This window comes from Myotis daubentonii, chromosome 18 (genome assembly GCF_963259705.1).
Source record: "Myotis daubentonii chromosome 18, mMyoDau2.1, whole genome shotgun sequence".
Lineage (NCBI taxonomy): Eukaryota > Metazoa > Chordata > Mammalia > Chiroptera > Vespertilionidae > Myotis > Myotis daubentonii.
Window position 1 is genome coordinate 28648545 of NC_081857.1, and position 13674 is coordinate 28662218.

General features: G+C 51.4%; 1 protein-coding gene across 5 annotated transcripts in view; it reads left to right on the top strand.

Moving 5' to 3' along the window:
- ARHGEF2 (Rho/Rac guanine nucleotide exchange factor 2) overlaps window positions 1-13674 on the top strand; it is a 44601-nt gene that overhangs the window by 3837 nt on the left and 27090 nt on the right. The window contains exons 1-6 of one of the 5 annotated variants that reach the window (XM_059674177.1): window positions 3598-3736; window positions 4598-4736; window positions 5341-5458; window positions 9004-9121; window positions 9700-9739; window positions 10846-10939. In XM_059674177.1, the coding sequence (XP_059530160.1) occupies window positions 9058-9121; window positions 9700-9739; window positions 10846-10939 (198 nt within the window). In that variant the 5' untranslated portion in view covers window positions 3598-3736; window positions 4598-4736; window positions 5341-5458; window positions 9004-9057. Of the gene's footprint in view, window positions 1-3470; window positions 3737-4597; window positions 4737-5340; window positions 5459-9003; window positions 9122-9699; window positions 9740-10453; window positions 10679-10845; window positions 10940-13674 lie in introns of those variants that run through there. The other 4 variants (XM_059674176.1, XM_059674179.1, XM_059674178.1 and 1 more) reach the window with 4 other exon arrangements.

Consider the following 13674-nt stretch of genomic DNA (forward strand, 5'->3'; position numbering starts at 1 on the left):
CTGTGTTGGGCCTTCCTCTCTCCATCTCTCCATTTCTCTGTGCTCTACATTCTCTCTCTGCTTTTAGATATTAAAACCAACAACAATAATAGTAGCATTTATTAAATACCTAAATATGGCCCAAGCACAATGTTAGTCACATTAGATACATTATCAATCAAGTCTGTCAACGTTCTTACAACTTAGGTATTATCATTCCCATTTTACAGAGATTCTGAAGCTCAAGAACATTGCCCAGCCAGTGTGGCTCAATAGTTGAGCGTCAACCCATGCACCAAGAGGTCACAGGTTCCATTCCTGGTCAGGATACACGCCCTGGGTTGCGGGCTAGATCCTCAGCAGGGGGCATGCAGGAGGCAGCCAATTGATATTGATGTTTCCCTCTCATCTATATTTCTATCTCCCTCTCCCTTCCTCTCTCTCTAAAATCAATTACAAACAACATTAAGCAAGTTCCCAAGGTCATGTGGCTTTTGAAGGCATCAGAACCAGTGAATCTGCTGGACTTCAACTCCACTATAACCATGTAAATAAATGATGGGGTCTCGGAGTTTGGAATAACGCATGTTTCTCTCTATTAAAACATTATACGCTCCCATCTCACCACCCAGAGTCACTGACGACTAGTGTAATCGGGGGAGGTTGCACACTCAGAGGAGGAGACACTGGTGGTCTGTGCTGGTGGGAAAACCATCTAATCCAGGAGCAGGAAGACAAGTAAAAGGACTTCTTAGAGCCCTGCTTGCCTTCCTCCCCTGTCCCCGTCTCCGGCTTCTGATCCCAGACCTATTTCAGCATCTCCGATCGCTCTGCTCAGCAGAAGCAATAATGTGACATGATGTGATCACATCCGGGAGCTAAATAAAGCCATTGTGTGAGGCCCAGCCCTGGCTGTTCCCTTGCATCATTTCCTGAGCCTGGGAGGCTAGGGGGGCTGGGAGAGAGCCGATAGGAGAGGAGGGAAACCAGCACAGCCATGGGCACCCCAGCTTGAGTTTCAGAAAACGGAGGAGAAATATCTCTGGGAGGGGGTTGAGGACAGAATAAAACGACTGGCATTAGAGCACGGACGGGTGGAATTTAGGAAACAGGAAAGGCTCTGAGAAAGGGAATGAAGATATGAAGGAGAAGGAGCTCAATGGATTCCATTTTCCCAGAGGGCGGAGACAATGACTGAAATGACAGGGATGCTGGGAAAAGGGTAGATCCTTCCGAAGAGGCCAGAATCCAGTTGTTCTGCGGTGGAAAAGGAAGGGTGAGCTCTCAGGACCAGATCTGTCCGCCCATCAGCCAGGGTGGCAGGGTACCATCTCTAGCAGGTGGCATCTCCAGGAAGAGGGAAAGGAAAAGGCTTCAGTTCACTGCATTTCATTGATCTTGCCAAATCCCGCCTTGCGGGCAGAACTGGGGCCAGGAGAGCAGACAGGCTGGGGTGCAGGGGGTGTACCCCAAGCAGTGTTTCCTCTTTCATGAGGTCACTGAATGCCAGACCAGGGTTCTCACAGCGCCCACTCAGTGCCCCTCAACTTCTGTCCTGTTCCCAGTCCCATTCCTCTCTTCCTAGTGAGCACTTCCTTCTCTCCACGCCTGCTTCTCACAATACTTTATGCGACTCCTCTTTACCCCCAAACCTTAGCTTTGGAAACCACTGGGTGGCAGGGACCGGTCCCTGGCCCTCAGGCTCTGTCCTGCTCCCTGCAGATCCGCCCACCCTGTTTGCAGCAGCACCTCAGATGGCAGGAGGCCCAAGTCTGATAACAAGGAGAGAGGCCTGGCCGGTGGGGCTCGGTGATTGAGTGTCGACCCAGGAACCAAGAGGTTGCCGGTTCAATTCCCAGTCAGGGCACATGCCTGGGTTGCGGGCTCCATCCCCAGTGGGGGCTGTGCAGGAGGCAGCCAATCAATGACGTTTCTATCTCTCTATCTCTCTCCCTTCCCATCTCTCTAAAAGTCAATAAAAACAAAAACAAAACAAGGAGAGAGAGGATCTCGTGGTGGCTGCTAAGGGTGCCCTCTACGTTGCTTTCCGATGTTACGATCCTGGGTGGGCACACGCCTTCTCTAGGCCCCCCTTTCTTTGCCCTTAGACTTGCCCTGAGAATGCCGCTGCAGAGGGCTGGGCACTTGTCGCCTTGCTTCCCCGGGGTAGCAGGCAAAAGCACATTCTCAGCAGTCCTGGGGAGGGTGGGGCAGTGACCAGGTTGAAGTGAAAATTGTTGAGGGAACCATTTTCCAACCACCTGGACTCTCCCAGGTGGGTGGGGTGGGGAACCCAGATAACTGGAGGAGGCTTGACACGCTCACGGAAAGCCAGGGAGGAGGCCGTCTTCTGACTCACGGCTTCCTGGTCCTCCTGGGTCCTCCCAGCACCTCAGCAGCTGGGGGTGGTTCCAGGAGAAGGGGAGCCTGGAGACTCATTCTAGCAGAAGTGCCAGAGCCTAGACCTGGAAGCCAGGTGCTCAGGGGAATGCGGTCAATGTGAGCGCCCTCCCGCCCTCCCCTGCACCGCCTTGGTGCTCTGGTATTTGGTACTTCTTCCTGGAATGGGCTTATCATTTGCAACTTTAAGAGCACCTGAGGGTTCTTATCTCTGAGACTCAAGGAGGCCAGCCCTGGTGGCTGCCACAAGTGTTGGGCAGTGAGAACAATGCCCACCTGGGAGAGAGAAGGAACTGCACGCAGGTCATGATGTTGGAGCCCTTCTCTCTGCTCCGTGGGAGGGGCCACCACGGTGTTTTACTCCCCCATGACCAGTCTTAGAAGAAATCACAATACTTCCTCACGCAGGAACCTTTCCTTCCTACTGCTTCACCTGCCGGGATGCCTCCCTCTCCAAGTTGGCCAAATCCTAGCCACTCCGCCCCTCGCAGCCCATCTCAAAGGCTACCTACTTCCTGCTGTGTCCCTTTTTTTGAGTCCTCCAACTGGAATATGCGCACATTCCTTGGACGGCACAAAGCCTTTTGTTAAAACCTCTCTCTCTCTCTCTCTCTCTCTCTCTCTCTCTCTCTCTCTCTCTCTCTCTCGGCATTTGGCATACTCTGACCAGTCATTTGCGTCTTTGTCTGTGCACACACACACACACACAGACACACACACACAGGCACATGTGCACACGTGTCACTCACTAGACTGTGAATTCCTTGAGGACAGAAACAATATCCATGTCCCTTTGCTTGGCTTGGCTTCCTGCCACAGAGGTGCTCGCTAAATGGAATAGCAATGAGCTGCGAGGATGTCATTATGAACTGGAGAGAACACTATACTGGGAGTCAGAAAACCCAAGTCCCGGACTTGGCTCTGCAGTTAATTCCTGGTGTGATCCTCAGCCAGCCATTCTCCAATCCTGTGGCTCGATGCGCTAGGCCTGGCTGACTGTGACGCCTTTCTAGTTCCAGGGTTCCAGAGTTCTAGAACTCTGCTCACCCTTCTCCGTCTTCTTGACTCAGACTGGCCTGCGTGTGCCTTCCATGAGCAGAGACGTCCCAGAGGTGCCCCTCACAGGTGGAGACCTGGTGCCCCAAGGCCACACTCGCCGCTGCCTGTCTGCGGTTGAATCCAGAGAGCAGCTGGAGGACGAGGAGGAGGAGGAGGAGGGGAAAAAGAAGGAGAGAGATGGCTTCCACGCTGTACCGCTCCGAAGATCGGGGGCTTTCCGTGCCCATAACCACAGCTATGACCCCTTCAAAAGACACAGTTGGGGGCCAGACAGGGAGCCCCAGGATCAACTGAGCAGGTGAATCCCCAGGGGCCTCCTGTCCTTCCCTTGAGTCCGAGACCTGGTTCAAAAGGAATGACTCCCTCGTTCCTTCTCTGGGGGCTTAGAACCCAGGCCTATGTGAGCCCTTGGGAAAGGGGGACCCTGCCTTTCAAGATGTGGCTTTCTCTGGTGTTTCTAGACCAGCGGTTCTCAGCCTGTGGGTCGCGACCCCTTTGGGGGTCGAACGGCTCTTTCACAGGGGTCGCCTAAGACCATCGGAAAACACAGATGTAATTACATATTGTTTTTGTGATTAATCACTATGCTTTAATTATGTTCAATTTGTAACAATGAAATTGGGGGTCACCACAACATGAGGAACTGTATTAAAGGGTCGCAGCATTAGGAAGGTTGAGAACCACCGTTCTAGATCCTTCTTTCTCCCTGGTCTCAAGGGCACGTGGGGGAGGGAATAGAGAAGGGGGGGGTACAGGGCTGGGGTATCAGGACACTTGGGTCTTGTTGCTTCCATCTCCCACTTTGGGTTGAAAAGAACCGTATGACGGTTCAGTGCTGGAAGGGACTCCAGGGTCATATGGTCCTGTTTCCTCATTTTACAGATGAGGAAACAGGCCCAGGGAACTGTGGGAGGTTTCTTGAGAGAAGCGGTTCTAGGGTTGGGGCCTTGAGCCAGCCCCTTTCCCAAATGGCTGCCTCCTTGCTGGTTCCGGCTGAGGCAGACTCAAGGTGTCTTGGACCTCATAGTGCAGTCCTGCCATGAGAGAGGAGTGGCTCTTGCTCAGAGGTCTCCATATGCCTGGCAGACCAGAAGAGAGGGACCCATCTCTGCCCCCCACCCCCTCCTGGAAAAATCCCTGACCACTTCCCCCCAAACAGAGGAAGTCAGAAAGCGAAGGCCCCGGGGTCAGCATGAAGAGTTCAGTGTGAGGGCTCACTGTGAGTGCCTGCTAGCGATGGCAGGGCCCTGTCTCTCTGCGTTGGCACTGGTACCCTGGCACAGGTTCTCTTAGCTCTGGTGAGTAGACCAATCTCTTCTGGCTCTTGGTCAGGGCTGGCTGAGCAAATGAGGGGAGAGGACCCTGCGCCTTGGGCCAGAACTTGGGCGAAAAGCCTTGCCTGCCGGGCTCGGGGCACTTGCCTAAGAGCAGCCCGCTGAAGGCAGCGATGCCGTGGGTAGCCCTTACGTGGTGCTAACTGTACCTCAGGCCTTCCGGATGTCTCTTTTTGCGATCAGGCATTAATTCTGCTTCCGGGGCAGAGAGAGAAAGGGTCTCTGGATACATCATCTAGATGAGCAGGGACAAACGTTGTCTTTAGAAAGCAGGCAGGGAGCGAGAGTCCAGCTTGCTCTTTGCCTCCCTCCGGGCACTGGCTTTCTTCTGGAGGGCAGTACTGTGGTGTGTCCACCAGGGGTCACCCTTGCCTGCAGCCAGCTCTGCAGCTCCTCCAAAGCACAGCTCGGAAGAGAGGGAGGCCAGTTTGAGTCAGGGCTGTGCCTGTGCCAACAGGAAGGGCTGGGCTGGGGGCAAGCAACAGGGCTGGGCTGAGGCCGTTTTCCTCTCTTGTGCCCATCACTGGCCATTGGGTACAGAGGGCAGTGGTGGCAATGTGTGTTTCAGGAGCAAACTGCAGGCTTCGGGATGCGCTGGGGCCCAGGAGACTCCCTTACTGCAGAGCCAAGAGGACCTGGGCACGTTTCTGGAACCTCAGCACCAAGGTGGCCAGCCTTCCCGTGTGGTATGGACAGACACATTCCCAGGGAGCCCCTCCCCTTCCTGCCCCTTGCCTTTCCAGCCATCACTCTGTGCCTCCTCTGTTCTGCCAGCTGCCGGGTCTCCCTGTGCCCGGGCATCACTCCGTCTGACTGACTCTGAGTCTCTTGTCTGTACCCCTCTGTCTGCTCCCTGCGTCTGCATGCCGAGTACCCCACTCTTGGTCGCCTGCCTCTGTCTCTTTGCTCTGAGACTCTCTGTTCCTTCCTTGCTGGGTCTGGGTCTCTGTGTCGATGTAGCAATCTCTATTCCTCTCTCATTAAAAGGCCCCTGTTCCCCTAATTGTTAGAACCGCTTCTCCGATTTGAAGCTGGACTTATCATTTGTGGGAGGAGACTGGGTCTCTGGCACCCTGAGAGACAAGAGTTCTCCCGCAAGATAATCAGAAGATGATTAAATGAGAAATACAGAGATTGCCCAGTCTTCTGGCTTAAGGGAACACCACTCGGGGATCTCAAACCAGGACCCACAGACCACCGAGGGTACACCAGGGCTGCAGAGGACTCACTTGGTCAGCCAGCTACGAGTGCCTCGCAGAAATGTCTCAAGCCCGGTGACTCAGAGGCCGCCTCCCTCCCAGCTCTTCCTCCAGCTGGCCAAGGAGCCCAGCCCAGCCTCCTTCTTCGGTGCCTGTGGTGTGGGAGAGGCTGAGAGAAGGGAGCTGTGGCATGTACCAGGGGAGCAGCAGGCCCCAGCTCCCCCCTCGCCCGCTTTTCTCCATCAGCACCCTGCATGTCTTCCTTGCCTCCATGTCAATGTGGTAACGTAGAAAGAGCAGGGTTTCCGAACCAAACTGACTCCTAGATCCTTCATTTACCAGCTGAACACTTCATTTCATCTTCCTGAAAATCAGGATCATAAAAACGACCTTTTAAAGGTGTGATTCTTAGAGGACAAAAAGTTGTCAAAGTGCCCGGTACAGAGGCTGGCGTACAGGATGAGCGTGAGAAATAACCGTTTCTTTTCCCTCTTCTCTGCTCCATTCCTTCAGACTGCTTTCCCTCTCTCCCGCCTTTCTCTTCTCCTGCCCACTTCGCCCCTTGTTGGTACGATATGTCTTCTTCTTTCCCCCACTGGATACTGAGGGCAGTGGTGGCAATGTTTTTCTAGTGTTTTTCTCCGTCTTCCTGCTCTGATTCCCCTCCTCTCTCCATCTAATCTTTAAGCCATCCCCTTATATTTCTCCTTCTCTATATGTTTGGGGTCTTTTTTGTTTCGTCCTGCAATAGCAAGTGAGTATAAGTTCTTCACCAAAGTCCACAGACCAAAAGTCTGAGACTCCTTAAGCTAGACTGGGGCTTGCAGACTGAGGGCCCATGAGCCAGGTCTAGCTCCAAGATTTATTTTGTTTGGCCAGCAGGGTGCTTCCACTTTTAAAAATTCAGACGTCCTTAAATGGGACCTGTGCTCTCCAGTTTGCCAGAGTTGCTCATACTCTCTCTTGTATTTTTTCATTTATCTTTTATTTTAAATTATTTTTTAAATATATTTTTATTGATTTCAAAGAGGAAGAGAGAGAGAGAAACATCAATGATGAGAGAGAATCATTGAGCAGCTGCCTCCTGCACACCCCACACAGGGGATTGAGCCTGCAACGTGGACATGTGCCCTGACCAGGAATTGAACCGTAGCCTCCTGGTTCATAGGTCGACACTCAACCACTGAGCTACACTGGCTGAGTCATTTGTCTTTTAAATATAATATTTAAAAATGAATGCCCAATAAATCAACCACCCAACTCAAGAGCCAGAACATCACCAATACATTTATCTTTACTTATGTCTTCCTCTCTTATTCCCTTGGCTCCCATAGAGGCAACCACTATCTTTGATTTTTCTTTATCATTCATTTAATTTTTAAAATAGTCTTAACACAAATATATGCATCCCCTAATATTATATTATTTTTCTTGCTTCTGAATTTAAAAACAATGATGTTATAGCATACACATTGTTCTATAATTTTCATTCAACATTCTGTTTCTGATTTTTATCCCTGTGTTGCAAAAAGTTACAGTTCATTCGTTTTCATTTCATTCTTCTGTTGATGGACGTTTGGATAATTTCCATTCTTTGCCATTATGAAGCACATTACTATGAAATCGTCATCATCATAAAAGAATGAAATGCTTGCCATCGTAGTGGATTCTTAAGCTCGTGCTCCACGTATGCGGCGTGCTAGCTGGCTGTTTGGGCATAATGGTTACTCGTTTGGCGTGGATAGCACACAGATTGGTGTCTTCAGAAAGGCCAACCTGATAGGCCTCACTTGCCTCCTGCAAAGCACCAATAGCTACGCTCTGGGAGCGCGGATGTTTGAAGTCCTGAGCAATTCCTCGCATCAGAGGCTGGATGGGACGTTTGCAGATCAGGAGTTCAGTGGACTTCCAATAACGTCTAATATTTAAGGAAGTGCCACAGAACCGGGCCTGTGACGACGAGGTCTCTTCACCCCTCCAGTAGAGGGCGCACCCTTTGGAGTGGCTTTGGCAGCCAGTTGCTTTACTACCGACAGAGGGCAATTTGTGGGCAGTCTGCTTTGCAGGAGCCTGGCTATAGGGCCGCTTTACTACCCCCTCCCCTCCTCGCTGGGACGGAACTCTGTGAGTTAGATGCTGCATCGATGCTAGAGAGCAAGGGCTGCCAACCAGCTTGTCTTTTTCTTACTGATTTGTAAAAGTCCTTCATATATTCTGGATTTGAGTCTTTTGTCAGATATGTGTATTGTGAATATTTTCTCCCAGTGTGCATTTTTACTTTTAAAAAATATTTTTATTGATTTCAGAGAGGAAGGGAGAAGGAGAGAGAGATAGAAACATCAATGATGCAAGAGAATCATGGATCGACTGCCTCCTGCACATCCCACACTGGGGATCGAACCTGCAACCGGGGCATGTGCCCTGACCAGGAATTGAACCATGACCTCCTGGTTCATAGGTCGACGCTCAACCACTGAGCCACACTGGCCGGGCTATCAAAGATTCTTTATCCAATCTACTGGAAAGGGAATTCTGGGTTGTTTCCTTTGATTTCAATGACACAGACTATTTGAAATTATTAAAATTTGCCTTATGGCCTGATATTTGGTCAGTTTTGTGATGCCCCAAGTAGGCTTGGGATAAAGGTATTTTCTAATGGTTGGGTGTGTGGTTTATAAATATTTTTATTCCTTATTGTCTTAAACCCAGATGACCTCAGTTTTTCTCATTACATGTCTGGCCTCCATAGGTTGAGTTTGTCATCTCTGGAAACCATTCAGGGTAAATCTTTTCTAAGACGTTTTCTATATTAAGGAAGCCTGGGCTTGAGTTGCACAGTGCTGACTAGTAACTAGCAGAAGAACTTCCCAGTTATTTCAGTGGAATATCCCAGATATGGATTGCGATGGGGGAGGGGGTGAAAGGCTTGAGGCCCTGAAGATGGGCCATGTTGTGCGGGAAAGTGAAAAATGGGGAGTAGGGGAGATGGATGAAGCCTAACCTTTGTGTGAGGATTCTTGACGTGATTCTAGGGTCAGGGTTCCTGTCCTCCGTCTGCTGGCCCTTTGGACCACTCAGCCACTGGCATGCTTTCCAAGTCTGTATCCATGAGTGGCATCAATTGCTTCTGGAGTGGCTCAGATCCAGCTGGTGAGTCAAAGTGGGGAGCAAAGCAGTGGTAGCTCCCCCTGTCTGTCTCACCACCACTCCTCAGGGTGAGCTATTTAGGGTTCAGATATATCCTGGGTTATATCTAACTCTAATTCGGAAACTTCAAATTGCAATGAGAGATTTGAATTCAGGACTCTGGCATTCTGACACTCTCCTTCCAGTGAAGGAGAACATAGGACACCTGAGGCTCTCCAGCCTCCCTTATCGCCAGAGATGGAGGACGGTTAACTGCAATGCACCTTGTCCTCAAGATGAGGCATTGGGAGCTCACTGCGAAACCGCTGTCCTCCCCATTCACCAGAAGCATGACGGAGACACGGGGTCCTCAGCCCCCTTCTCCACATAACCCTGGCGCCCTGTTTCCCTGGCTCCCAAGTTCTTCAGCTCTGCTCAGACCCCGCCCTCCCTCCCTACTCCCCAGAGCTCGCCCTCAGGAATGGCGTCACATGCACCTGCAGCTTGGGAACCTGATCCAGGTGGAGGGGGTGGGGGAGGCAGCCCTGGACGCCTTTGTCTGGCTTCAGCTGGACACTTCTCGTCTCCTTTTGTGTTGGCAGGAAATTTATCCCAGTCCTCTGCTGCTAACTTCAGCCAAAGGTAAGTTTGGGGAGATCTGGAGTCCTTCAAAGGCCTAGATGGGGGAGGGGCAGCGCTTCCTAAACATTGCTCCCCTTAATATTTCTGATCCAAGACCTCCAAATATCTTCCTCCCTGAGCTGCATAGAACAGACCCAGGGAAGGCTCCGGAAGGTTCTGGTAGCCCATGGATGGGGAAGAAATTAAAGAAAGAAAAGGAGTATCCAGACGACAGGGTGTCCGTTAAATAAAAGAGAGAGTTGCTAGTTGCCAGTGCCAGAAAGGTGAGCAGGCAGACGGGCTGTTGGACAGTCTTAGGGAGAGACAGTGAGGGAGAACCACGAATGAATCAGCTTTGATGGCTCAGGTAATTGACCAATGGGCAGTGGCTCTAGGAGAACCCCCAGGGGAGAGGGCAGAGGCTGAAGGCATAGTTCAGGAAGCCGGGCGAAGACTGGGCGAGTTCATCGGCTATGTCAATAAGCATGCAAAATCAGCACCTGTTTATCTGGCTCCTGCCGCTGAAGCATGACTGGAGTGGGTCAGCCCTCTAAGACAGTGCGGGTGTGAGAGCTAGTCATGGGCCCTTTAAGATGTCAGGCTCTGATTTGCGGTCCCAAAATCTCTAGCTGACACATCCTCCTGGCTCTGGCTTTGGGATTAGCTCATGGGATGGGGCTGATGAAATCCCAGGAAATTCAGTCCTTATTGGCTTTAGGCCCAGAGGCCCTTTCCAAACAGCGGAGGGGGTCCTACACAGGGCTCTTGTTTTAGGAGGGGAAAATGCCGCCTCAGAGAGCTCCCACCCCATATGGCTTCCGCTGGGAGCAGCATGAGAGAGAAGATTGGGCCTGGATGAAGTAGGGGGGTGTCTGCATTTATCTGGGAGGAGCCTGGAGTTTTCCTCATAAATAGAGGGGCCTGGAAAACTAGCCCTTCACACCCAGGAAGTCCTAGGAGGTGGGGGGGGTGGGGAGTGTCTTTCTCTCTGAGTCCTTCCTTTATCTTCCTCACCCTTTTTTTTGCGTCTTTCCCCTTGTATCTCCACTTTCTTTCTCCTTATCATGGCACCTCCATCCACCATCTCTCTGGGAGTATCTTTTCACCTCTGCCTTCTCTTTCTGCAGCTGTAGCCAACTGGAACGCGGTTCGGATACCTGGGTAGGCTCCTCCCTGCGACGAACCTTCAGCTTCCTCTGGGGCATGACCGGCAAGGCCAAGGTAAGAGTCACCTGGGGAAGCAGGCGGCCTGGGACCCACTGCCTCTCCAGCTCCCTTCCTCCCCACCCCTGGTAGACAGAGACTCAGGGCAATGTTCAAGTTTTAAGGGAACACTTGCTGCCTCTCCCAGCCTCCCTCCTGCAGTCCAGGAAACCGCCTTTCCTCTGTTTTCCCCGTGCCTGCAGCTTAGCAGCCAGCTGTGGACAGCTGGACGAGACAGCCAAGAGCCTCAGCAGCTGCAGGGTGGACTAGCCCTCCTTTCCTTTAGGCCTCACATAGCTAAGAGGTGGGCAGCAGAAATCATAACCATTGGGCATAATAATAATAGTTACAGCAACACTGTACTTCATTTTTTAAAAAATATATTTTACTGATTTTTTACAGAGAGGAAGGGAGAGAGATAGAGAGTCAGAACCATCCATCAGCTGCCTCCTGCACATCTCCCACTGTGGATGTGCCCTCAACCAAGGTACATGCCCCTGACCGGAATCAAACCCGGGACCTTTCAGTCCGCAGGCCGACGCTCTATCCACTGAGCCAAACCGGCCTCGGCTGTACTTCATTTTTTAAAATATATTTTTATTGATTTCAGAGAGGAAGGGAGAGGGAAAGAGATAGACACATCAAGGATGAGAGAGAATCATTGATTGGCTGCCTCCTGCACACCCCCCACGGGGGATCGAGTCCCCAATCTGGGCATGTGCCCTTGACCAGAATTGAACCCAGGACCCTTCAGTCTGCAGGCTGATGCTCTATCCACTGAGCCAATCCAGCTAGGGCTACTCTTTACTTCTTCGTAGAGTATTAGCATTATGAAATGTTTTAAAATTCATAATTTTATAGGTGGATACGGCAGCAGCAGGAGTTGAAGTTAGACCAGGGGTGGGCAAACTTTTTGACTCAAGGGCCACAATGGGTCCTTAAACTGGACCGGAGGGCCGGAACAAAAGCATGGATGGAGTGTTTGTGTGAACTAATATAAATTCAAAGTAAACATCATTCCATAAAAGGGTACGGTCTTTTTTTTTTTTTTAGTTTTATTCATTTCAAACGGGCCATCCGGCCCACGGGCCGTAGTTTGCCCACGGCTGAGTTAGACTATAGGCAAAGAGGCAGCCAGGAAGGGAGATGATTAGGGAAGCAGGTGCACATCGTCCGTGGAAGGGCCTGTGCAGTGCTAACCCTGAGCAGGTGCAGGCACTTGGCTCTCTTTCTTATTACCAACCTCTGGGCTCTGGTGAAGCGGGGAGCTCTGCCTGCTATTCGAATATGTATCCACTTTCCTCATTTTCTGAGCCACCCCCCCCCTTTTCTTCTGGGGGCCTCCCCCATTATGCATGTGCTTTCCACCTCAAGGTGGCTCCTGAGCATTGAGAGCCGCCCAGAGCAGTCATCATCTATCCACTTGGAAGAATCACAGGAGTCTCCCCTAGGAAGGTTGTCCAGGCTCCTTCTGGCCCCACCCACAGAGCCGGGGCTCTCTCCTCTGCCTGCCTTTTACCAAGATCCCCCTTCCTCTGGGCGCACAGGGAAGGCAGAGACAAAGCCAGGTGGTTAGCCCCTTCTCACTACTGGCCAAAGTGGGCAGTTGAGGCTTGAGACCAAGTCATCTGAGAAGAGGAGGAGCAGGGGGGCGGGGAGGGGATCCTAAAGCTGGGGGGAGGGGAGAGGGGCAGGGCAGTGAGGCCTGTCCTCTCCGTGGGGGAGCAGAGCTCTTTAAAGAACAAAGCAGACATGCGGCCTTGGGTCTGAGTCCCATCTTCCCACAGGCGCTCCGGCTCAGTTCAGGGCTTTAGCGTCTGCTGGCAGAACACCCTCTTTCCTGCAGTTGTTTGCCCACTCTTGACCTAACAGTTTGGTGCCGGGTTGAGTAACCCGGTGAAGGGGAGTGTGGGCAGAGACTTTGGAGTCCAGACAGGCAGCAGGAAAGCGCCAGAGTCAAGACATTGTCCCATGTGGCCTTTCCTCACGCGGCCCCTGGTCCTGCGGTCCTGTTTCCCGCTCCGTCATCTGGTCCATCTTCCTTCCACCCTCATGAATGTGTGTGTCTTTCACCGAATCCCTTCTCCCCCTTCCTCCCAGCTCAGGATAAGGGGCTGTGAGGAGGTAAACACCAGGGGTGGGGCTGCAGAGCCGCTCAGTCAAGCAGTGAGAGAAGGAAGTGGCTTATTCCTTCCTATTTGACTAGCATTGTAGGGCTGACAAAACGCTTTTCCAGAGGTCATCTTACTTAATTCTTATAACATCCTGGGAAAGATAAATATTTTAATCTCCATTTCTCAGGCAAGATAATTTAGAGCCTAAATTGCCTCTTCTTGTCAGTAAAGCTAACATAACAGTTTATCCCCTTTCTTCCCTTCTTCTTCCATCTTCTGATGGATGACCACTGGAGTCAGTTATGTCTTAATCATCCTCCCAGAATGCACCAGGTCCAGAGTAATAATAAGAAAAGCAAGCTTCCTCCTGGGCCCTGGAGTGCTTGGGCCCAGGAATCCCTGAGGCTCCATCTGTTCACTTACTGGCCATGACTCGGACTCTAAACCAGGTTCTTCTCTAGATGGTCTCCCTACCCATGAAATGTGGAGGACACACCTGTTAAGTAAAATGACCTAAAGAAGGTGGTGGCCACTTTTATTTATTTATTTGTAAAATATTTTTTATTGCCCTAGCCAGTTTGGCTCAGTGGATGGAGCGTCGGCCTGCGGACTGAAGGGTCCCAGGTTCGATTCCGGTCA